The sequence below is a fragment of the Apteryx mantelli genome, chromosome 1 (genome assembly GCF_036417845.1).
Source record: "Apteryx mantelli isolate bAptMan1 chromosome 1, bAptMan1.hap1, whole genome shotgun sequence".
Classification (NCBI taxonomy): Eukaryota; Metazoa; Chordata; class Aves; order Apterygiformes; family Apterygidae; genus Apteryx; species Apteryx mantelli.
Genome location: NC_089978.1, coordinates 90,106,759 through 90,129,534, shown reverse-complemented (window position 1 = coordinate 90,129,534; position 22,776 = coordinate 90,106,759). Strand labels below are relative to the sequence as shown.

The 22,776-nt window shown below is 37.0% G+C and overlaps 1 protein-coding gene across 5 annotated transcripts in view; it reads right to left on the bottom strand.

Annotated features, from left to right (window-relative positions):
* Nucleotides 1-22,776, bottom strand: part of PDK3 (pyruvate dehydrogenase kinase 3) — a 71,758-nt gene that overhangs the window by 46,923 nt on the left and 2,059 nt on the right. For 3 of the 5 annotated variants that reach the window (XR_010884327.1, XR_010884330.1, XM_067297440.1), the window contains exon 2: nucleotides 4,804-4,945. The exons of 1 other annotated variant lie outside the window; for it this stretch is intronic. Coding sequence is in view for 2 of the 4 variants with exons in the window: in XM_067297440.1 (XP_067153541.1) it covers nucleotides 4,804-4,945 (142 nt within the window). In the remaining 2 variants the exon portion in view is untranslated. Of the gene's footprint in view, nucleotides 1-4,803; nucleotides 4,946-5,112; nucleotides 5,128-22,776 lie in introns of those variants that run through there. One more of the 5 variants, XM_013952050.2, reaches the window with a different exon arrangement.

The following is a 22,776-nucleotide window of genomic DNA, read 5'->3' as shown; positions in this document are numbered from 1 at the left end:
CAAAGAAAAGGTTATTTTCTTTAACTCCAAATCTAAGTCATTCAAATTTCCTCTATCACTCTTACCATTTCTTTCAATCCTTTGACTAAATGAAGCTGGAAACAATTAACCTTAACTCAAACAAATCTAAGCCACTATCTGATGCTTGCCATTATGTATCACCCAACTTGGGGTCTTGTATGTAGCTTTTATATTAACCCAGGTCTCTAAATAAAACCCAGAGCTGCAAATGCCGTACATCTTTTTCTTTTATTCTGTTGTGATTTAGTTTTTCAAACCGCTTACAAGATTTATCCCCCTAACAAGAACAGCTCAAAATTAAAGAAAAGAAGTAAAAACTTGTTTAAAAGGAAATTTATAACTTTGAACTGTTATAAATAATTCACAACGTTGTCTTAACAACAAGCTACAGCAGAATCTGCCTAATGAAAACAGCACTAGTCAGCAATGTAATTCACTCCTGTAACAGCCAGTGTGCGCGTGTGTGCACATGTGTTTGTATAGTATCATTCCCCTTTCATCCAATTCATTTATTTCCTTGAGTTTTCTTTTGATTTAAAACTGCAGGGGGAGATGTGAATAACTGAAGGTGATAACTACAAGATTCACTAAGCACTGAAAAGCAACACCTGGTGATGTTTAAAACACACTTCACATGTAATTTACCAGTCAGCTAGAATAAAGGAGAAAACTACTAAAACAACCAGTGATTTGCTGTACTACTATTAAAGGCTTACAATTATACAGGACACAGACCTACAGAAAACAGTAGAAATGGAAGAAATGAGAGTATCAATTACATTTTGCTATTTGCAGTGAGTCATCAAAAGCAGAAATCAAAGCCTATGCCCTTTGAATCCATTGTCTTTTGGTGTTCAAATTTTTTTTTTTTAAATGCAATATACCACAATTGCTTGGGAAAGCTGTTTTGGTTTCAAGCACTTTTTCTTTTGTTAACCACAATGTAGGTTAACTTCTTGTTAATTAGTCTTCCAAGTGAAATAATTTCAGTATGGCACATTTTTTACATGAAATCAGTGTAAATGGCCATAATGTCAACTCCGAAATTTTTACTACCTTTTCTTCAATTTTTCTTTACTCATGCAAGATACACATAATGAAAAAGTAAAGGTATTTCACTAAGATTTTCCTTTAGAAACTAACAAGCATTGGAAAAAAAAACAAAGAAACATCTCCATGGTAACACAATCTTGATATGACTGATTTGCATTTTGTGCAGTTCGCACACTATCACTTTTAACATTTTATAAACCCTGACCTTATCCACTCCTAGGTTTAATGTAACAATTTTCCCACACCACATTAGTGATGGTATCAGTTAATATGCAGTTCTGCCACAGGTTCAGAATTCTACCTGCAGTGCGCTTCAGACTTCAAGTGCCCTCTCAAAGCTGGCCTAGAAAGGCCCACTTCTCTAGAACAAGGAAGATGCCCATTAATTTTGAAAAATTAAAAATAAGTTGCTGATTCCCAACATGCTGGTTGTTGATCTATTATTTGGAATCACTGCAGTTCACAGCTAGAGTGCATAAAAACTACGCTATTACTTTGATCCGCTTTCTTCCTTCCCTTGCTACTTCATGCAGAACACGTGCACGTTAAGTTATAAACTTTAACCGGGACAGAGTTAATGCCTTAGTTCTGTGCAGACTGAAATGCAAAACGCAAATATTGTTTTTTTCAGTTCACTGTGTGGGCAATTCCGGCTTTGCTCAGAAGAGCGTAGCTGAGGAGCATGAAGGCAGGCCAGCTGTTTCCCTTACCCTCACTGCTTCACACCAGGCACACCAGAGGGGAGGGAGGCAAAGGCTGCACCTTTCGCAAGAGCAATCAAGCAATCAGCTGGAAAAACCTCCTGTTCTGCAGCACAGCGCACTCAGGGAGCTCGGTACAGGAAGCAAAGCGCCTGCAGCACCGTCACAAAGACACATTAGGAGACTCGAGAGGACAGAGGGGCTCACGCCTGCAGCTAGGAGCAGATTCTCAGAAACGTCAGGAGGAGGCTGCTTCTCAAGGGACCGGCGACAGGCTCTGAAATCCAGGCAATTCATAATGATACAGACAGGCCAGCCAGAGGACTGACGGGAAAGGATCCACGCTGCACAGTAGGCAGGGTTGATTTGCTTTCTGACTCCAGCAAACCTGAGCCACCTTGCTCTAGTTTAAGAGTTTAACAAAATTTACTTTCTCAATTTGGAGCCTTTCGTATTTTTGGCATGCTGACATTAAAAGAATATATGGGGAAACTGCATCTTAAAGCTCCAGTTAATTTGGAGTCTCATCACCAGCACAGAAAACAGTGTCCTAGTGCAATGTGGTAGTGTAAATAAATCATAATTATGCTGGTGACTAGACAAATTACTGGAAATTAGCAAGTAAACAGATTAAAGTGAATAACACGTTACAAGATGTCTTTGCTCACTTGTGGCAAATGTACATAAAATTTTAGGTTTACATATTAACAAGCTGTCAAGCTTCCTCAATCTAGGATGTATAGTAAAAATGAAATTTCAGGACTATGACATCTGATCTGAAAAACCTTTCCTGAAGTATGAAACAATCAGTGCTTCAAGGAGAGGTATCCTCAATTTACAAGTTTGCTAAACAGTTAAATTCATATTGAGATTCTACTGCATAAAATTCAGAAATCTCTCTATAGATATATCTAAAAAGTAGATTAAAAAACAATTACAAATATGCTTCAAAAGTTGCTATCATCATAGCTGCCCAATACTCAGGGTCATTGGAACTGAAGTTAATAGGTCAACTGTTAAAAAAAAGCTAACTGGTATAGTAAGTTTTGCCAAAGATTCATTACTGGCAAATGTGCAACAGCAGGCCTTACAATTTAAAAGAAAAAAAAAAAAAAAGAATTCACTGTTCTTGACAGCTTTACTGGGCCCTAATAAATCTGGTCCTTCTACAGGTACTTTTTTAAAGAAACAATTAAAAAAATCTAAACTAAAAAAAGAAATAAGCTCTTTAAAGTCCACAGCTATAATCAGGAAAACAAAATACTACAGTTGTTTTTGGACTTCCGACATAGGATCATGAATATTTCCTTACATAATCTCAGTGAAGATACTAATTTCCACAAGAACTTATTTAACCTAGAAACAAGATCAGAGAAACACTACAACAAACATTTTGACTTCAAACCTTTGTTTTTGGATTGGATATTCATTTGAACCTTCTCATCACACTAGAGATGCTGATGACCATCTGATATGCTGGCCCATTTAATGGAAAACTACCTGCAGTAACTGTGATACTTCAAATCATACTATCATACAAAAATACACAATTTGGACAAGTATCTTACAGTCATTATACATTCCAATATGCTCAAGACAGATTTTTTTTAATCAGGAGTATATTTTGTAGCCATAAAATTCATCTCATGGATCCTCAAAGGGGACATCCACTCTAACCACCAATTTGCTTCCTTTGCCAGAAGCAGTCTCAGTGTCACCTGACTCTGTATTAGTAGGACACAAGAATATACCACAGAACATCTATTTGGATCAGAAATATTATGGTCTAAAGTCATTGCAGAGAAATTATTTCCTTTTCTTCATGCATCTATTTATATTTCCCTAAAGACACCTTCACAAGTCACCCATACCAGAACAGCATAAAAGGCTTGAATATTATCCATGCTCTTTTCTATTCGGCATAATGGCTTCCAGCAACATCAGACACCTACAAGTGTTCAGCCCCTGGAAGCTGCCACTTCACCCCAAAGCGATTGCTATTGTGTGGCTCCCTTGCATATACATTTATTTGAAGCACTTAATCACTATGTTTGAAGTGGTCATCAAGACAGCTAGCATTACCTCTCATATGCAAACATATTTGAACCAAATTACACAGTACCGAATACCCTAATTTACACTTCCTAGGTCTGAAGTCTGACAAAGGCAAGACCAAACCCAACAGTCAGTATAGAGTCAAGGCGGAGTTCCCTGCCTCAAGGGACACGACTGAAGTTAACACAAAGCCTACAACATTAGCTGCAACTCCCAGACCTAGTGACTAAGTTAGCATTGACAAGGGAAGTTTGTTGTATACCACAAAGATATTTTTTACATAAATTCTGTGGATCAAGTGTTCACATGTAGAAAGACAACGAACACTCTATGAACAAAAAAAATTTTTTTTTTTTAAGAGTTTAATACACACAAGGCAGCAGTTTACAATCCCTCACTGAACTTTCAAGTAGGCTAGAAACTAATTACTATGGCAAAGATGGCAGGATTTAGCATCAGTTCCAATATACACTAGGTAAAGATGGAGAATGTTAATTACTGGAAAAAAATAGATTTTCGTCCTGATCCACAACTTCCACTGAATACAGGTTACATTTTTAAAGATTTAGCAATGAGAAGAATAGCTAAGGCTTAAATACGTTTTCAGTATTTTTGACAAAGCAAAAGTAAAGAGAAGAACAGCTATTTCCTTAAGTTAAGGGACTAGGACAGGAAGGACACTTAAAAAAAGATAGCACTCTAGAAGTTGCTGAATAATTCTGATCATCTGGAATACAACTTTGTTGTCATCCAAAACACAACCTTAAGAATTATTATCTCTAAGATCTGTATTGGAGTATTTACTTAACATAAGACAGAAGGAAATGAACTTGATTTGAACAAGAAACATACATTATAAACAATTCAGGGCAAAAAACAGGCTGAAGGTTGTTTTCGCAAATCTGAATTGCAAGTAAAACAACATATACAGTGTCAGTTCTACTCTAATTTCTTAATCTGCTTTTTTACTTACCAACTCTGTACTAGCCCAACTGAAGGCCTGTTAAGTAAATTATCAGGCAACAAATTGACTTCTCTCATGGTGTTAGCTAATCGCACAGGAAGTTCTTTCCGTAGAAACATGTATGAAGTCTTCTCACATGCATTATCACGACCTGTTAAAGGTGAGGCAAAAAAAGAGAAATCCGTTGCAGCAAGCCAAATTTTAGAACTTCCTACTTCTAGAAGAGAAAAAATTCACTTGTGGAAACAAAAACACTTAAAAAACAGTTTGCCAGGTTTCACTTCCCCCTCACCCCCAAGGAGTGAAATACATCTTTACCTTCCCAGATTTTACACCCCCTTTCATCTGCCGAAGATATTCTTCCTCATTTCACATCTTACAGTTTGTGCCTTCCTCAATCTCATCTCTTCATTCATCCAGACTTCCTCCTAACCTACATCTCACATGCATGTCAAGATAGAGGTATGTTTCTGAGGAGAATAGACACATCTGTTACTGTCTCCAATTGACTTTGTTCCCCTTACTGTTTTTTGTTCCCTGCAGATTGCTTTTTATGTCCTCTCCAGTTCACATCTGCAGCAGACGACACCTCCCAGGACTCTCACATCAGAAACTTCACATTTGTCTTTTTCCTCATTCTTTCAAAGGTCCAAGGAAATGGAAGCATCGGCTTTGCAAGGAACAGTTTTGCAAATAAGAGAGGCAGCAATGTCAGCAAGACAAAACTTGAGCAATTCCAAGATTCCCAGCAGCCATCTGATACCAAACTTGTGAAGCAATTTGTAGAAACTACACAAACTCATTTATTATCTTAATCAGGATTCTTTGGGCCTCAGAATTTTCAGATATATTCCAACATAATACATCCCTTTTCCTCCCCATTCAGAGGAGGACTGGCAATATTACCATCTTTATTACCCAACAAGCATTTGACTTTTTAACTGGTCAAAAATAAAGAATTCCCCACTGCAGTTCTGCCTTCTAGGAGGGCATTAATTTGTCTCAAAAATACTAGATATAACAATCACAGCACCATTACAGTAGCATTACTGTACACACAGTACAAGCTGTATCAAATAGTAATATGCCATACATTTTTATCAATGCCTTACAGCACTAAGACAGTAACAATGATATCATATCAGCTCTCATCCTATAAATAAAAAACAAAGATCTGAGATTACCTGAAAATGAGACTCACAAATGCAATATGACTTTGGGTGGAAGGAGAGAGCGAGCTTAAGAAGTGCAACAAACATAATGGAGGGCAAGGAACAAAAACACAGAGGGTCAAACCAGAACGGCAACAGCTGGCGGATGTTTCGTGTCACAAACTCTTCAAACCTATCAAGTACTTAAACACATTTCAGCAGCTCACGGAAAGAGCAGCAATGGCCATCATCCCTCCCAGGACTTGCTACACAGGGAGCTCCCCAGCCACCCAGGAGGCAGATGCCCTGCTCATAACCACACTGAAAAGCTGCAGATAAGATTAGCTTTCATTTTTAAAACAGATTTTTGTCCAGTCCTCAGAAAGCATGTAAAAGGGATCCAGCAAATTGATAATCTTTTGCCATGGACCTACTTGGAACAGCAGTAATCCCCTGGAGCCACCCTGCACGGACCAAAACACTGACATGCATTTGTGTCTTCTGCTGCAGTTTCTCAGTGATTGTATTCTTAAGAAAAACCATTTCCTGGAGATGTCTGTAAAATGTTAATCGCAAGTAAGAGATGCTGAAGATTCTTGCCCATATAGTTCAGCTGGAAGAACAGGCTTGATTTAATGCACTTTCATATTCTACAACTTTCACAAGACTGAGAACATCCCCTTCCCCCATGAAGACTAATTTTTAAAGAGCCCAGATAAGTTTAAAAAAGTCTATGTTTTACTTGTAATGAACAGTCAGTGTTCTACTTTAGTCTAGAAAGACAGCAAATGTCTTTGTGATCACAACCAACATGACAGCCTGCAAAATTTATGAGTGAAAGTATAATACAAGAGCTACAAATTACGTTCAGGCAAACCAGGAGCTGTTAAAAGCACTGCTAGAATATAATCACTAAGATTTGCAATTTGCAAAGCCTCAAGTACAATGCAACTGGCACAATCAAGGTCATACTTTTAAGATAGTCCCATTATAATCAGCTGAACAGTGGCGTTTTCACCTTCTTTGCATAGGTAACACGCATTGATGGGTTACTTCCCAATCAAACTGTAACACGAGCTTGGGGGAATAGGCAGGAAGGATTAGGGTTTTCCTTTTTTTCTTGCCCATTTAAGTGTCATCAATCAGTGGATCATTACATTCCACTGGTATCAGCAATTCTATTACCATTCTTCCAGCAAACATTTGCACCTATTTTACTTATTTGCGTTTTCACCTCTTCAATTACAAATGCACACATCCTGTCAAAATTAGACAAAGGAAATGTGACATTTCAGTGTTGCTTTCTGTGAAGCACAGTAATGATTTCAGAGTTCTGTCCTTCAGTGAAGCACTAAGCTTGACACCAACGCACACATGACAGAGGCTATAGCCATTTGTTTATTCACGACCCATTGCACATGCCAGGTTTATTAAGACGACTGCAGCTGGGCAGCAGGAAGTAAGACTCCCCAGCTAGCTCACCCTAGCATCTACTCACTGGGCTGGTGACATCCTCTGGAGGAAAGACGACAACTGCTTCTTCCCAAGAGTGACTGAGAACAAGTTTGACTATTTTCTCCACAAGAAAAAGCAAGAGGAGTGAAGGACAGCAAAAGCAGAGCATGAGAAAAAGCAAACAAGAGCCCACCGGCTGGAACTGTAGAGGGGTGCCTGCCCCTGAAACATTACAGTCCCTGCGTTTGTGCAAGGAAGACAAGAAAAGCTGCTGGGCTGGAAAGCAGAACCAGCAGAAAAGCCCGTCTTCCTGTTCTCCCATAAGCAAGGACATATTTCTATTTTATCAGTCTCATGCCAGCAGTTCCAAACTGTCCCTATTTAAATAGTTGGCTTGCTCTATGTATGGCTATGTTTTAGATACAGAGCCTTTTGGGGTCCCTCTGCATGCCCAGCCCAAGCAAAAGGAAAGGATGTTCTGTTTGAAAACTAACTTGAAGTCTCATTTCACCATAACTTCAGTACATCTTTTTGTTTTGTTGTATGCTGTCAGAATATTGGCTGCATGTGACTTATCTGAGAGCATCCACAGAGTTTCTCCAGCTTCTAGCACAGAGTCAGTTATCTGCCTGCCAAACAGTATGTGCTTGGGAAGAGAAGAATAACTATTCACTAGATCAGCAATAATTAGAAATCCTTCAGCTTTAGGAACAGAAAGCATGCTGCATCCTAATGGCTGCTTCTTGGCTCCTGTTCCTCACAGCAGCTCCTGTATGACTGTATTTGTCATTATGAAGGACAGCCTATTAAGCACAAAAAATAAAATCTGAGTCTAGAATGTAGGTATTTTCTTAATATAATCATACACAAGTACACCTATCTAAATAAATCTCCAGAAACAATTTCTGACAAGTTTTAATGCCTTTTGCAAGCTCAAGCTACAATCGGGCATCATTTTTTTCATGGGCGGTTTTATTTTTGCTTTATTAGTTACATTTTTATTAAAATATATGGCATTCTTTCTCAATTTTATCACTCCAACTGAGTCAATATACACAGCAAAAAATCAGACTTTTATCAGGCTTAAACACCATAGGCTAAGTCCAGTTTAATTCTTTAAGTTTCAGTCTAACAGAATTGGAAGTTACACTCTCCAGGTTAAGATGAAAGTGAAACTTGCAAAATTTTCACCTTTGTTTATATGGCAGCTCCTGACAAGAAGCCACCCAGTAAAACAAATATATAAAATAATCATATGCTTATATTTGAATTCATACACAGGTAAGAAAGAACACAGTAATTGTATGCCCTAGTGCAGACTACACTGCACTAGGTATCAAGGACTGTATTTAGCTTTATTTCCAAAAACAGGATGTGCTGTGTCAGGGAGCTGCTTAATTATGGTGCACTAAAGAGCAACAGCAGCAGCAGATTTCAAGGTAGAGCAGATTGTAATGGCATGGAAGTATAATGCTAGCATGGCATTATAATATGCTATGAATACACCATTTGTTATAAATTACTAATAGAAGGCCTGCTGTTTTTATACTTGGAGCTATACACCACAAATATAGCTTTATGCTATCCTGTGAAATTATAGGAAATTAACATTCATTTTTAACACTGAAGAGGCACGAACTTTTGCCTATAAATCGCTGAATCACTGAACCATAGGAAACAAGAACGCACTGGGGAAAGGGCTGGCGAGAAGATGCAATCTGAAGATCACTGGCATAAAGAAAAAGCTTCACCTACATATACATTTGTAATTTTACTGTCTTGAGTAGTCCCAGAGACATCGGTGGAACTACTGGTTAAATACTGCACCCTATTTTCTTCCAGAAACAGGTTCTGAAAAGAAAAAGTGTTCAAGACTAGAGGAAAACTGCAAAGCTTTGGGGGTCCCCCTCAGAACAGCCCTTCATCAAGGGCCGGCCACAGACTCTGAATCCCACGAAGGGGAAGCTGCTCCTCACTGCTCCCACAACTAATGACAAAGTAGAATCTATGCTCTTAAAGACAACAATGCTTCAAATTACAGGATTATCCATACCACGCTCTCGCTTTGCTATTAAACCTGTGGCAAGGCCTTTGTCTTCACTTTTACAGTCTGTTAGCATTTACCATTCAAGTATTATTGATTAATTAGATTTTTTTGTCTTGCCTTTTTTATATAAATGTTTTGCATTTACATTTCTCTAAGTGTAATTAATGTATTCAAATTAAAAACAGCTAACTTGCCACCAAAGAATTTTCTACAGTTTTAGGTTCTACTTTCTCTGAATGCTGGATGTGCTTCCATTAAAATATTAAACCTTTAATAACTAAGGATTTCTGCACAAATTTTATATTCATGCTGAGTTTGAATAATATGTTTGAATACACATACATATTAATTTTTTTTTAAATGAAGACTGATGCACTGAGGAAATACAGCACTCTTTCTACAGACATAGTAATGATGGCTCTAGATGATATATCTCTTCTTGGTAGTCAAATATTTAAATTCTAGATTTCAAGCACCAATAACAAATGAGCATCGCTAAATTGTTTGCTCAACTTGTGTGTGTAACACTTAAAGCAGTTCAGAGGATTTTAAAGCAGTGATGTTTTGGAGTGATACTTCAAGATACAGAAAATTTTCCTCAAGACAGAGTTATGGAAAATTTTCAATTCAAGAAAAACAGATATAAATTATTTCCTTAAATTGACAGCCACCTACGTTTCAAATATCAGCAGCCCTGTGTTAGCTTGTGAGGCCATCAGCAAAGCAAGCCTCATTTGTGATCAGCCAGCTTTTTACACTACACCCATGAAGGAAGCATCAGTTAAAGCAAGAGTCTGAAGCTCCTAATTCCATGTACAGGAGATGTGAAACACCGAAATGGGGAGGATGCCCAAGAAACCACACAACCTGGAAGTGTTGAGTACATTGCAACTTACCAAGAGTCTAAAGCCTATTTCTTGAATTTACTTTTCTCACTAAACTTTTGTTGGAAATGTTTCAGTAAGCTGTATGATAGATCATCTTCTTATATGTAGCTACTTGTGAGAATACAAGTACAGTGAAGTCAAAGTCTTCACACCCTTTCAGAAGCCAGCAGCATTTCATTACATACTTTAGCTAATCCAGAACATATTAATGGAAAAACATAATGAAAGTTAAGGAAAAAAAATTTGGAAGTATATAAATCTATCAGGAAGAACTGCTCTCTTAAAGTGATGGGCACTTACAAAGTTATTAAATACTAGTTCTGAGGTACTTATGCTGTTGGATACCTCAGATTCTGCTTTAGGAAAAGAGAAAGCTTTCAAAACAGTGCTTCAGAAATTACTGAAGTTTTCACAAGTTCCATGTTGCTTTTATGAAGGTAAAAGTCTGCCAAAGTTCCACAAAGGAATTAGGTAATATTCTGCTTTGTTATCACTGTTATGAAGAATGAAGGGCACATATAACACAGACACAGCGAACTTATGCCTTCCATTATTAAGTATTCAAGTCATTTCTATAATTAACCACACTTTATTAAAACTCCTTCTGGACAACTTGATAATCAACATTTACTGCAGGCAGAACAGTTGAAAAAGGACATTCTAGTTGATGGCATCAGTCTTATTTCATACATATACAATTTATACACAAGGTACACACACACAGCAAGTATGTCTATTAATTTTAATAGCATACTTTTTAAAAGCTGAAGATGAAAATGTTAAAAGTATCTACTCAAAGTAAAGCACCTCTAATCCACAAAGCCAAGAAGAAAGGACAGTAAGACATCACCTGATATATGGGGGACACCATTTTACACACAGCTCAATGTTTATTCCCCAGTGTTCCTCATCGAGCAATACGTGATACCAATTGAACAATACTTCGGTCTTGTTGCTCTATGTGAAGAAAAACGTGCAAGTCCAGATTTTTAAATCAGGCACCGAAATAGGCTTTCTTCGATGAAAAGAGAGTCATATCATGGCAACATAAAATACAATCTATATAGAATACTATCTCTTTGCTATAGGTCTGCTGCACTGTAGAGAACAAAGCAGCCTAGCACTACTCCTCTTTGACCGAAGAAGAGACCATGTCAGAGAGGATGGACTCTCATTTTCCTTCAGAATACATAAAAAAACAACATCAGAAGCCTTTGACCTCATATGTTTTTATCTAGGGCAAAATGAAGGAAGAAAAGAAGGAACCGAAGAGGGATCAATAACCTCTATCGTCTTTTCTTGAACTTTCTGAACATTTTTTAGCTCCTGAATTGACAAATTAAAAAAAAAAAAAAAGTAAGCAGAGAGATGAAGAAATCTTCAAAAGGAGAAAATATGCGAAAAGATCAAAGCATCAGAGCAGACTGAAAAAAGGCTAAATCAACAACTTGCTGCTGAAGCTTGTAAAACAGAACCAAAGAAGGATCTAAAATTTTCCATGGCTTGTAGTCCATTCCAGAAGCATGGACTATATAAAGGCAAACAAACTATGCTTTCACAGCCCCAATAAATCTGCCTATAAAAAAAAAGCAAAACCAAAACCAAATCAACAACACTATGAGAAAGCAACTGCAAATCTATCATAGCATACACTGATCCAAACAAACTAGAAAGAAAAAAAAGGGGGGGCAGTTGTTTGGCAATATTGGTAGCTTTTCTCTGAATCATTATTAAAGTAGTGTCTGATAAAAGGGTATTGTACTATTAGAAGATTTTTTCAGATGAATGAAAAACCAGATTTTTAACTATTTGTAATAATTAAATACATTGCAAAGCTTTAGAAAAGATATCTTCTCCCTGGTTTTATAATACCTTTACATCTGGTAGCCCTGGATATTCCCAAGTAGGAAACGAGACACTTTCAGCACGCTCTCTAGGCATTTATCTCACCCAGCCTCTGAAAATAGCAATCCCACAAAAAGCACACAGGGTTTGTTTGTTTGCTTGCTAAAAGACAGGGGTTCGTAAAACCTAGTAACACTATGAAGCAAAAGAAAAAAAAACCACAGGCTAATTGGAGATTCTTATTCTTGCTGAGCTGCACTCTCTACCACAGGCTATCCATCAGGAAAGCATGCTGAAATCAGATTCCATTTTCCTACTTACCATGTTGTGCCACAGAAAGCAACCACAAACTACAACTGCTCCAACACAGCTAGCCAGCAGATGGCCAAATTTAAGGGTACAGCCCACACTAATGTTAGGTATTTAGCCTCAATTTTTAGACAGTCCAAACATAAGCTTTTGTTCAAGTTCCATCACAGATCTATCTCTAAGGCTACTTTCATGACCACCTACAATTTTTCATTCAAGTGCCCTGTTTTAAGGGCATGCTTTCACTTGGCATGTACATTCAGTATATTAAGAGATTCATTCTATGTTAATGAGAAAACTGGAGCGTCTCTGAAGCTTCAAAAAGTAAAACGATGCATTTTGTTAAATAACTAGTCCTAGAAAACCAGCTAAAGCCAGAGGAATTAAAGTCTGTAAGAAAACTTCCTGATGTAACTCAGCTTCTGTTCTTCCATCCAATTCCCATCTGAAAGCTTTATGAGTTGCACCTTTGATGCTTAGTGAAAAGGGCACTCTAATACAGGTATGCTGGATCTTCTCAATCTAAAATATTTATGTTCATAAATGAGTTAACACTGTATGACCATTGATTTCCACTCTGTGCCATGTCAGTGTTAAAACACTTTTGCCCCATCCAAACCAGCAAGCAAGCTAACACATTATTTAGCTTTCCAGTTAGACCTTCCAGCAGTTATATGGCATGCCACACGGACAAGTTACCAGAGCTGAAGGACCAGAACAACCGCTGGAGTTTAATAAACCATTTCTAATTTATGCAATCTGATTAACAACAGATTCAAGCACTCTGACTGCCAGACCAACTGCAGCATTTATTTTACGTTCCAAAGGAAGATTTCAGGAAACCATTCACTAAAGAGACTATATTAGCCTACATATTGGTATCTCAATAGCCATACGGTCCAAATTCCATTCCCAAGCCAAAAAGGTCCACACTTCAATTTAAGACATTCAGAATTATGCAAAAATAAGTACTCTTCAATTTGTATACAGAAAAAATATATACCTAATTCCACCCAGTTCCAAAATCCCTGAAAGAGTCAGCCTGTTTCTGCCTTACATGTATTAACTACTACAGTGACTTTGCTGTGTACCACTGATGCCAACAGGCAGCCAGTTCACATTTTTATATTAAGGCAGGCTAAGAACAAAATGTTTAACCTCAAACTGTTGTCATCAGTGCAACTGGACAACTCAACACAGAAGAAAAATCATTGCACTTATTCCAAGTTACTGGATTAGACAGATACTTGGATGTGTAACTCTCTCAGACTCTAGTAGGCATGTGTCATGAAAACGGTCCCTCATGAAACTGCCTTTGTTGGAAAGAAGCTTAATTTACTCCTGAGCCAGAACACACAAACCAAAAGAGTAACAAATGAACAATACATGGTAGAAAAAAGTCTTGGTCAAACTGCAGTCACCAATTGTCACTCCTAAAGGAGTCTTCCCCTCATAGAAAGCATTCAAGCAAAGATGTCAGCCTCTCTCAAAAAAACCTGATCATCAGACAACCTGTTGTAAAAGCTGTAATCCAGATTCACGTAAAATAGCTAAAATTAAAACAAAAGCATAAATATTTTAAAATAAACTTCTTTGATCAAAAACTAATTTTTTTGGTTGCTCACCACTAAGTTCTAATAAAATAACTTTAAGTATTTTAATTTTGAAGCATTTGTCCAAAAAAAAGAAAGAAAAAGAAAAAGAAAAAGAAAAAAGAAAAAACACACAGAAATCAAAAGCACCTGTAAGTTTATTGCAAAGGCACTCAAACTACTACCCCAAGGCTGCTTGTTATTTTTTAGAACAATTCACATAGGCCAAAGGTTGCCTTCTCTGGAGGCAATTTGGGAGTAGGTTGAAAGTCAGCTGAATCACTTTAGTAGATAAGCATTCTCTTGGCCATATCATGGGCACTCCCCACACTACATGACAGGCAGAGAACCAAAATGTTCTTAGAAACAACCATGGCCCAGATCAGGTACCTGATCCTAGAGATAACTATACAACCTAAAGACTCCTCACGCAAGCCCAAGTAGCCCCCAGGAAAAAAAGTGGCTCTTCAGACACCTCCTCTTCCACTAGCACTCCCGAGACCTGCCCGGGGAGCAGTCCAAGAGCAGAAAAGAGGTGGATGCACTGGGCAGCACATCAAACAGGAAGCCTCACTATATATAAGCAGACCTGTTGTATTGCATGTTCACAGGAAAACCAGTAAAGCATGCAACCTTTGCCTACACTGGGAAGAAGATCTGTTGCTTTCAAGATAGAGGTTGGGGAATGCAAATTCGGTGTGTTTGTCTCAGACCCAAAATTTTAAACCAAACATTTTATTTCTATTCAGTTACTGACAAAGTAAATACAATATCTATCTCTGCTTTGATTACTACTTTGTAACAATTCTGATTTTAAGTGTGTATTGAACAAGACAGACTCACAATCCTACTGTGTTTACCATATACAGAATAAATTGTATAACTGTATAAAACCACACAACATCCATTTCTACGTCCATAATTCTCACTCAGCACCTAAGAAAAACACAAATCTCTGCTTTACCCTGTGGTCTCTTGACAACATGCTGAAGGGAAAGTTACTCCAAATCTGCAGTATGGATAAAATTAACATATATGAGCAAAGACTCACACAGCTAATCCCACTTACATAAAAATATTGCTGATACCACATGGTCTCATTTCCCCTCAGTCTCAGCACAGTGACACGTACTAGAGTATTATCTATCTCCTTACAAAATGCATTCAAGGCTTAATAAGACACATTTCCAAAAGAAAATTAGAGGATGTATCTATACCATCGCCAGGTAGTAGGGTCTATGAATGTATTTATCCAGTCTATAAAATCTTAAAGAAAAACATAAAAAAGGACTAATACAAAGAAGTAGCAGTTAGAATGGAAATTACATTTTCTAACACTACAACAATTTGCAGCTTTTTACCTTGTTTCTTTCTCTATTTGCACATAATGTCAAACCTAATTCTGGAGGAAAAAAAAAAAGTCACCCCAAACTTGTGTGATTTTATGGAATTAAGTCAGTGAAACTATTTACATTACTATGATATTTACTTAACATTGCCTACAAGCTAATGTTCTATGAAGTGCATGTCTGTACAGTAAACATCAACCTCCCAGGGAAAACTATAGTTTAAATAAACAAGGCAAACATGGAAGAAAATATGTCAGTTGACATAGAAAGATTTGGAGAAAAAAGAAAAATTAAGATCAATTTACCAGTCTCTTATAAAGCAAAACAGTATCAGAAAAAGGAGATAAATCAAATTTCAGAGTCCCAGTTCAGTGCTCCAGTAAAATAATCTGCCATTTCAGCCTATTATTCAAACAAAAAAAATCTCACACTTAGATAACACCAGGAACACTGTCAAAATTATATGCATATTTTAAAAAGATAAGAACTAGTCCATAAAAATACCTTGGAACTTTTGGGAAAATATCACTTTTAAAAAATATTAATATGTTTAGGATATCAGGCATCCAGAAAAGCTGTTTTAACACAGTAAGTATGGAATCAGGATACAACAATTCCTAAATTCTAAACCTAATTCTGTTACAGATTATGTTGTTGTAGACCGTAGAGAACTGAAGAAATACTGCTTACCATCCACAAAAGAGTACGGTGAAGATTAACTACTGTTTGTGAAATGTTGAGTATATATGGAGGGTTATTCATAAAGTTGTATACCTACTATATGGCAATTTCATCTTAATGTCCAAATTAAGAATTTCATATGGAACCATACCAAAATTTTTTAAAAAGTGAGGTATACAACATCCACTGCTTTCCTCTAAACAAACATCAAATTAACCTGGAAATTAGACTGCCCCAACACAATTTATTGACTATTTACCACCTCATTATCCCTAGGTGCTTACCTATGTATTTATTGCTTAATTACTTGCTCTATCATTTTTTCAGCTATTTAAGTCAACCTGACTGATCTAATTCCTGACTGATTCTAATGTCCTCCTCTTCCTTCTCTTTGAAAGGCAACTGCTGTATTTGCCCACTTCTGCAACCCTGGGACCATCACTACTGGTTATTTCCATGAATCCCAACAACAGATGGGCTGCACCAGGCCACTCACATTTACAGGAGAAAGTGTTCAGATATTCACAAAACACAGAATTTGCATACTTCTGGTGGTATTCAGTAAGCCAAAAGGATCTAAACATATTTCAACTTATGCAAGATTTCCTTCCAACTCTGTCTCACTTGTATCAGTGGCAGCAGGGAGTTGTTTTGGGGGTTTTTTTTGCATACAATTTATCTTCTTCTGAAGACCAAAACAAAAATGATTTCAGTATTTACTATTTTTTTTACTTACTTTCATCAAGTAGACTCTATACTTCACCCTTCTCTCCAACTACTATAAATTATTCCAGCAACTTTTTCATTGCTTTTCTATTCCCTGACTATTCACCTTAGCTGTTCTTATTTGTGTTGCAACCCAAGACATATGTCCTTGCTTCCAGTTTTCATAGGATTACTTTTTATTGAATAGTATTTCAAGAATTCCTAAGGTTGCCTTACTGTTCTCTTATCTTTTGCCTGCATCAGAGTAATCTACCTTTCAGAAATTGACAGGTTTTATATTCCTTATATTTTAGGAGAGATCCTGTCTACCTATTTCCTTAGCTTGTAAAAGGTATACTACTTAAAATCAATAGCTTTCATTTCTTCCTTTCCCAAGCAGAAGGAATACCATTAATTCATGATCATTTTCATCAAAATTTAAGTTTCAAATTTTCAACCACCTCATCACCATTAGTCCAAATCTAGTTTGAAGTAGCCACTTTGACAACTTCTTCCATTTTCTAAAAGAAAAAGTTGTCCCAAACATTCCTAGATCTTCATAAACTGAGCATCCTCTCTTTTTGCCCTTCCAGCAAGTATTTCTGCAAAACCTGCAGTTTCTATCAAGTCCTATTCTCTTATCGCTTCTGTTTCTTGCTAAAACGAAAGAAAAAAAGGAGTTCAATAGTTCATGCAAATTAGACATTCCTTTCCTCTTTCTTTCACAAAAAATTAAACTGTCTGCTTCAACTCTGTATTAACTTCAGCAAAAAAATGCATGAGCATGCGTACAAGCATGTATGCAGTGCAACACACTCTCTCTTTCTGAACACCTGAAGGCAGAGGACCGCAGCAGCACCTCTGGTCAGTTCAAAGATAGCGTGCAAAAATCAGAGATTTTCAGTCATTTAGGGGGTAGGGGAAACAAAACCAAACCAAACCAGTCACCTTAGTTGGAGGATGCTCATCTGCAGACTGACAGCATACGTAAACAGGCAACAAAACGGCCCATCAATTCATCCACTGAAAGAAGAAGTTTCTGTGCTTAACCTTTATAACACAAAAAAGTCTATCACCTGCGTGAGCCAGTTCCATCATCCGCACCAACTCACAGAACATGTACAATAAAACACTGAATTCAGAATCTATGAAGTCTTAAATGCTTAGAAAAATGAAGTACTCCTTTACTACATAACCAAAATAGCCAAAATTTTAAACTAAAACTTGCATTTATTTTGAGAATTTTGCAGAACTGCTCTAAGATTCAACCAACAGTATGAAAGTAACGAAAAGAAACATTTTCTAAAAAAACAGGTCACAAGCAAAGGAGCATACTTCATTCCCTGAACAGCCTGCAAAAGCAATTGATACAGACAACTCTGTAAATTAAATGCACCTTGATCTAGTGCTGCATAGTACTCTCACAAAAAAAACAATCTCTACCACATCACTGCTGAATAGCGACTGCTGGAGCAAGTCATCCAACAGCAGTCTCTTACAGACCTTCACAACAATTAATACCAGGCATTATACAAATCTGCAATATTATATATGCACTGGAGTACCAATGCCCATCAGACACTGGCAGAGTTGTAAACAATAACAGATTGTAAATAATAATAGTTGCATCACACAAAAGCTTCCAACCCACTTGCTATGCTACAGCCCATTCAAGCAAAACTCCTTTTTATATTATGAAATGCAAACTTGATCCACATCTACATCATGAAAGGCCGAATACAGAAAAGCAATAACGCCAAACAAATTGAAGAACAAAAGTAGATAGGCAATTCGGCATACAATTCCAGCATGACACTGTGACAAAGGCTAGTCCTCGATGCAAGAACAAAACAGGAGTAAAATGATTCTATTCCTATATTTGGCAAAACTCATATCAGAATGCTATTTAAAGCGCTAACATCCACGTTTAAAGAATAATACTGAATATCCTGGAAAAGCCACAGAAGTTAATTCTGTGCTATTTTCATGAGAAAACAACTCATGTAAAGAATGTATTTAGCATTGCAGAGTCAGCACAAAATATTCCATTAGAATGTATAAATACCTCACAGTGAAAAAATTCCAGGTATCAAAGGATCCTAACCTAACAAAAAAAGACACAATAAAACTGCTGGTTGGGAGCTGAAGCCAATCAGATTAAAATAATGACAGTAATTTCTGACTAGCACTCATCTTCCTGATCTGTTTCAGTGGTTAGCATTCCAGTGGTTAACATCCAGAGTAAGAGCAATTTTTTTTTTTTTGGGGGGGGGGAGGGGGGAGATATAATTAACCAAACCTAAGTTTTTAGGGTCAATACATAAACAGCTATAGAGAAATGCAGTTGCATGCAATAAATGGCAGGTATGTATTTTTTAATAGTACCTTTTAGCCTTAAACTTTGTGAAAGACTTGCTTAGACACACAGTCTCCCTATTAAAGTTGTGTAAAAACCTGCCTCCTAAAATAATCACATTCCATCTGAAAAACAATCTGTGCAGAAAAATAAGACTACTTTCAATCTTCACTTTCCTACCCCCACACCTTGCTGTTTAAATTGTATGTGATAATTACCCTTTCAATTTTCTTGTTTCTAAGCATGATTTCAGTTACACTGCTGATGTGCTCCTGCTGCCAACAAGACAACATGTGTAAACACTCTCACAGAAATCTGATCTAATCCTGCAGACGCAATTGACAGCAATGCCAATGCTGGTTTACTCTCTACATCAGTATTGGAAGAGGTCTATCCCTCAGGACAGACAAATTTTAATAGGCATCACATGAGTTAAACCATTCAATACCCAAAATCATATTTAAAAAGGGGGAGAGAGTATCTACTGCTCACCTTTCCCTTCAGATAACGCCACAGTTTCCAAACTGCATGAACTCACTGCGATTATTTATTGCGTGTTCAGCTGTTCACAGTACAGCAAGATTGCTAAATTACAACTTTTGTGATATTTTTCAATGCCAGTAACTGCAGCAGTTGCCACAGATATTTTGATTATAACCTATGAAATCAGGATCTCCTAAGCCATATTCCATAACAATTCATTCAGCCTGTGATTCACTATCTTCTTTCCTAAGTATATGCTTGACTGTTCTTGTTCAAACTCGTTAGTAAATATGTGGTACATGAACACTAAAATATGACAAACAAGTGGGAATAAGTGCCATTTGTTAAATTTTACCTACACGTATAAAGAGCTAACCAAAAGCAAAGTTTAATCTCATAGCTACAAAATTCATCTAACACACTTGTAATTGAGGCTTAAACAGCAAATGCTAGAATATAGTCAAATTCAACAGGCCAAGATAGCTTTCCTAGTAAATAGCTCCAAAAGCATGCAGTGCATCATTTTGATGAAACAAACCACGAATTCACAAAAAGTCTCAGGTACTTCATCAGCTGAGCTGTATCAAAAAGTGAATATACACTAGTAAACTATACTACTGTAATAGCCAAAATAGTTGCGACAAATTCCAGTTTTAGCAAAATTTAAAATGATTCTTTTGTGCTTACTCAAAGCACTACACAGTTTATATTTCAGATGTGGTTTTGTGACTAATTCTTTTATATGCAAACATTTTAGTACAACCACAGATTTCATGAAACTTTCATTAATACCTCTACTGTCAACTGAGGTATCCAACATTGCTCAAACTATGCAATTCCATGACTTATTAGTTCAGGTACTGTTCTGCATTAGTATGGCTGTATGTTTTTTGGTCAAAGCTAGCCCTTATCAAGCCACCCCGTAATGCAGACACAACGAGATCAAGTCTTTTCATGTCTTTTTTTAAACAATAGGACACAGCTAGACATAGAAACTTTACTTTCACCAAACAAACATGACTGGTTGGTTATCCATATATGCAGCTGCTGATCAGGACTGTTGCCTATTTTAGATTAACCTGCAGATCTCTAACCTAAGTTCTTTGCACAACTGAAGCAAATCTAAATTGAGATGCTGTATCAACACTGACACAAAATAAGAATCTCCAGTACGGGTATTTTGGCAGTCTAGCCCTGAATGTGTACAAAGACTAATACACCTGAATGTTAAGAATACATCTCTACTTGGAAATTTATTTCAGAAAGCTATTTTAGCAATTATAGCAACTGGGTCATTTAGAAGTGCCTGCACTTGGAAATCTACCAAAATAACTTCCAGATTAACTACCTAGTTTGGAAGTACACAGCTGAATCCAGGTATTTTTCAGACCAAAGTAATTATGTAGGCCGGGATAAACCTAGAATGACACACTAACATTCAACAAGGTCAAAATTTGTTCAGAGTACAACACATTCATGAAAGGTCATTCTTTGGCAAAGGAAACAGTGTACAAGAATTTTGGTAAATCTGCTTTATAAGAAAGAAACTGAAAGAATAGTATTCAAAAAGAGCATACAAACAGAAAATGAATGCACAGAAAAAAAAAGCTGCACAAACAACTTGTGCTCTCATAGTTTAGAGCACAGAGGTACCAGCCCACGAGGCTGTAACCTCTTACACAGTTCTGGCAGCTACAAGGATAGTTGCAAGCTTGACAGAAAGTAAATCATATATGTGGGAATATGGTATGGAGACAGAAATAGGACTCATAACTAGAGAAAGAAACTGAGAATCACTGCTTTAAGTCTTGCTTTCTGTTTTGTTTCACAGGTTTTTAGTACCTGTTATAACCTGGAATTAGTTTAAATAGACAAACTGTCTTTTACAGTGGTTTAATTAATGAATTAAGCTAACTGCAAAAGTTTAACATAAATAAAATTAAGAATTTCTACCATTGCAGAGGGAGGGTGATTCTGCAGCTTGGCTATGCCCACATGTATTTCATACAACCCATATTGGTTTTCAGTAATAAAAAAGGCTAAGATGTATGTTAATATACATTGTCACCAACTGTGTCTGAAGAGTCTCTTCAGCCGTCAAGAAATACAAAGTTTCTCTCCCCCTACTCAACAGGATTTTGCAAAGAGATCAATTTAGAAGCCAATTTAATCTAAACTAATACAACTCTGAACAAAGAGAACACATAAAGTGGAAAGACCATATTGCAGAGTTCCATTCTTATCAGAATGGAAGTCAAAATTCTTCTTCCAATATATCTGGATTACAGTAATTCCAAGTCTATTTTTCACATGAAATGTTTACACACAGACAGGACAACAAAATCCCAGACTGCCCTGAGAGGGGCTATTCACAGGTTTCCTTTGGGCTTACTCTCTTTCAAAAGCTGGTTCAAAAATCTTAGTCATGATTTTCTAACACAAGCACCACATTTGCACATTTCAATGAAAACACAATTTCTTTATGTGAGCCATTCGGTAGCTTTTATAAGCTGACTATAAAACAGAACGCCTTCTTTCCATCAAGCATTCAGGCTAGGTAAACACAACTGAACTGCACTTTTAATACTGACGTATTTGCTTTACTGAGGACTTCCATGTGCCCTACACCATCAGCAAATTCTTTTTCAGGTAATTCAGATAGAAGTAACAGAGCTCCCCGATACAGCGCATACTGTCAAGGCCTTCTATGAGTAGAGCAGTAAAATTCCTGCACCAACATCTTAAGCTCTGTCGCCAATTTAGTTCTCCTCTAGTCCTCTGAAGGCTCCAAAGGAACTTCAAATTATCCAAAGCCAGCAACTGACTAGGACCACACAAGTAAGTTAAGTACATCATTTTATAACAGTTTGATTAAACTGGTGTAACCTTCCTACTCAGGCTTTTCTAGGTAAACACATGCACTAAAAAGAGAGCAAGTGGAAGATTTAAGAAGCACATAAGGCTTATCAAGATCAAGCTGATAGTTTTAGAGAGACTGATGCGACATAAGACTACTAATCTTATAAACACCTGAAAATGCTCCAGGGTGATCTTAGAAGCCTAAACTGTAGGCATTTTTTCTTCAGAGGTTTTAAACGGCAAAGGTTAGGCATTCATGTCTT